General features: G+C 33.8%; 1 protein-coding gene across 1 annotated transcript in view; it reads right to left on the reverse strand.

The window, feature by feature from the left end:
• Nucleotides 1-4,007, reverse strand: part of LOC106690276 (uncharacterized) — a 66,309-nt gene that overhangs the window by 2,074 nt on the left and 60,228 nt on the right. The window contains exons 6-7 of the mRNA XM_067045127.1: nt 2,232-2,324; nt 168-460 (exon numbers count right to left, since the gene is read on the reverse strand). Of these exons, the coding sequence (XP_066901228.1) occupies nt 168-460; nt 2,232-2,324 (386 nt within the window). The remainder of the gene's footprint in view (nt 1-167; nt 461-2,231; nt 2,325-4,007) is intronic.

Here is a 4,007-nt window from a genome sequence, read left to right on the forward strand (position 1 = left end):
TATATATATATTTAAAAAGCGCCTGAAATTGAAAAACGGCACCAAACTCTCCACTCCCGCCCTCCATAGTAGCCTTACTTATCTGACTTTACAGTAACACACAAACGTAAGGAGTTTTTATCTTTAAGCGGGGTTAGTATCAGTAGTAGAGTTTATAGTATACTCACTTTCATTGGCGTGTTCAATACTTCTATAATTATAAGTTGAGGTGCGACTATATTTACCGATCCAACGTGCTTGCCTTCTCTGGTTCCAATACCTTGTATAGTTAAATCATCTTTGAACTTTATAGGATTTAAAGACACTTGAATGAATCTTCTATCAAAGTAGGTTAAATCTATTCCAATTTGCATTATGAAATAATTTGGATTACTCTTATCATCCATTAATTTAGTGTTTGTACAAAAGCCTAACACGCCTACAAGAGTCCTGAATTTATAGCAAGAATTCAAGTCATCAACTGAAATATTATCAAATAAATTTTGATTAAAACATGTGATATTTGTACAGCTTAGAGCTAAAGGGAATTTAACTGATTTTTTCTACAAATATTAATGACATATTGAATTGAAAATAGATCTATAAAAAAGTGCATGGACCAGGCCAATCAATCTCTTAGTCTCACAGTCTTAGGACCCTTTCTTTTTTTTATTTCCTCAAAGGAAATACACAGAGTTCACTGACGGGTAATTCCTGTCATGTAGTTCATAGTGTATATATTTATTAACTACATTTTGTGCTACTTGTTCATTGAATCTATTTTATTTTAGAACTTCACAAGATTAACATAACTGTGACTGTAAACCTTACATAAATTGATTTAATATCTGTGTCACTTTATTGTTCACTTTATGTTACTTCCAAATAGAAGATAAAAAAAGTTTGCCAAGTATTTCGTTCAGCACAAGTTCCTTATTATTTCTATTCAGTAAGTATATGTGTTAGTATAACTACTTATATTTCACGATTTAACGATATATTATATTATTTTTATCTAAACTGATATATAACAATGAATTATTTCAATGCACTGGTTTTCGGAAGTGTCAGTCCGATTTGGTAAATTATTTTTATTCGAAATAAGCCATTTATTGGAAAGACTATAGGCCATCACACAACACCAGAGCACGAACAGTAACCGTATACATAATTAAGAACTTGCCTATGCCCACACCTGTCGTCATTACAACTTTAACAAAAGCATGGAAGCAAAGCTACACAAACTTTTCTTTATAGGTTAAAATTATTGCTTGAAAACGGTAAGATAAAAGATTTAAATGTGACATATTATTAAATTTGTGTAGCTTGGTCTAATTTATTGAACTTGTTCTGTATTGTTGTGATATTGAATTATATTACTTTAATTTTGTATCTTACAAAAATTTTATTATTTTTTCCCACATATTATTTTGGTGTCATCTAATTTATATTTCATCTAATTACGGTGTGAGTGAGTTATCTTACCCCTATTACTGATGTCTGAATGTATGTCGAAATGTAAAACAACAAAAAAAATTGAATCGTTATATGTCAAACGTTATAGAAATATCAGAAACTTTGTAATTTATGAATATAGTGCACGCCAATACTTTGCTTTAATAATGCCCCAACTTTGATAATTAAAGTTGTTTAACGTATTCCAAATATATTCCAATACCGTTCTTTGTTTCTTTTCTCTTCTGGGGACCTCTCTCTACAAACTAGAGTGTAGGTATTTATGAAAGAAGTACTAAAAAGTTAAGTGGAATGAAGTACTAAAGAGGTTCTTTGACATTAAGGAACACTAAGTGTAATATAACATAAACGTTCATTCTAATACTGTTCTCAAATACTCTTCTCTGCTGCCAATGAGAAAACAATCATCCTACTCTGTAAGTAGATATTGATTGGAACCAATCAAAAAACAAATAAGCATTGCAAACTTTTAACGTTTGTGTTCCTGCTGTAACCAGTAACATCTAATTTGAAACCGACGGAGATAACTGAATTGGCAGCCGTTCTAGTGTTTTATTTCACAGCATTTTACAATAATTGTACTGTTATAAACAATTGATCTCCTCGTTTTCGTATTAATGAGGGTATCTAATTTCTTTTTTTCATGGAAATATCTTTACAGCAGATTGAGCGAGAAGGTAATGTTGATGGCACAGAATTTCAATTTAGTGCACTATTTCTCTCTCAATCACTGTTATTAATAACTATTTATTATAGAATACTTATCAAATTCTTACCCTTGATTGTCCCACTCGCCACAGTTCTGCCTAAAGCAACCATTTTTGCTTCAATTTCACCTTTTGTAGGATTAATTACAATGTGTCCACAAACTGAAAAGTATTAGTTGAAAATTAATAATTTCAATTAATCGACTTCAGTTAGGTGAGTCGTTGAATATTTTATGTTTTGCCTGCATATATACATTCTTTTATTTCTTTGTATATATTTAATTTGTTAAAAAAAAAAAATAAAAATAAAAGTCAGTGCTTTAGTAGCATCCGAGTAGGTCATTTCTCAATCCCTTTTCCCTTTTTTAAGTCTATGTTCTGCCAAATGTTTAACTTGTTGTTCTACTAACAATTATAAATATTGTTAAAGTTTTAGCCACATCTGCCGATACCTGTTCTCCCGAATACTTGTCAAAACACTCAGAGGCATCTACATTTGTATACCACAGTAGTCTGTGTACCTGAGTTTTTCACACCTGGTTAATGGGTACAGGTGGAATAGACCCTTCCAGTAAGTCAGGTAGACACCGAAAGCGATCATACCGCGAGACACCTCCTCTCGGGCCTAGCGGGGTCGCTCACCTTTGGATAACGAGAAATAAGATTCCTCCCTTTTTTAACGAAGTGGAAGCAGAAGTAAAGAGAACACGGAAGACTCGAGCTATGGGGAGCTAGAGGTCTTGTCGGAAATGGAACTCCACACCTAGAAGGCCATCCTTCTGACAACACGAAACCAATGACGAAGATGTAACTACATACCTCGACAGGCACCACCCAAATCAGCAGCTATATGGATAAATTAGGTAATAAGTTGTAATAATCATATTTTATGGTAAACCATTTGTCAAGATCATTTCAATCAATTGAATCATATCATTGCAATAAACTGTAAATAAATACTTTGTTCCTTGATATATTTTATATACTATTATATAACCCAATTCTAACCCTTATTATATTATATATTTATGGTTTTGGTGCTGGTACTGTTATTTGGTGGGAGGAACAAATACGGAAAGTGGGCCTAGCTGTCCTTTTTGCAAACCCCCGACGGCTAACTGAGTTGCCACACGTACTAACACAAAAAGCCTCTGGAAAAGAATACATGTTAAAGCCCAAAATTTTTGTTTCCATTTAGGTTAATTTTTTTGGCAACTTTCCAAGTGATTTTTAATTTTGTTAGTTGTAAGTTTATGTTTATTCATTTATTTTTTTAACTGTATGTAATTTTGCATTTTAATTTGATACACAAAAATAAGGGCTATAATGAGGTTTAGAGTGTATAAATACATTGTGGAGGTTGAACACAAGCAGAACGATACCGAAGGCAGTGGGGCCAGTGCCTTCATAACCGCGGATGAGGCAGATGGCAGTGATGATTTAGGAAGCACTGGAGCGATCATCTTAGGAGACTCACTGATTCGCGGTCGCTCCACCACCATTGTTTGTTGAGCCAATTTTGGGCTGGAGCTGGTTGGTTTGTTTTTGGAACCCTTTCATAGACTCGCCGGCAGTCACCACTGTGCAATCAACGGTTGCGGGAGTCGTCGGGCTGCCTGGCACTCTCTCTCACCAGCTCGCCGGCGATCATTCTGGTCAACCAACTCTACACTCTTATTTTTATTATCGATATGCGCATATCGACCCACCACGCCCATCTGTGAGTGAATATCTTTTTCTTCATTTATCATCTCCATTTTTTTTTTTTTGCTTCTAATTAATTGTTTTTTGTGTAAAGACATGTCTATTGTCAGTGAACAATGATCCTTACATTGTATCCCAAAC

This window comes from Halyomorpha halys, unplaced genomic scaffold (assembly GCF_000696795.3).
Source record: "Halyomorpha halys isolate HHAL.00 unplaced genomic scaffold, Hhal_1.1 Scaffold1636.1, whole genome shotgun sequence".
Classification (NCBI taxonomy): Eukaryota; Metazoa; Arthropoda; class Insecta; order Hemiptera; family Pentatomidae; genus Halyomorpha; species Halyomorpha halys.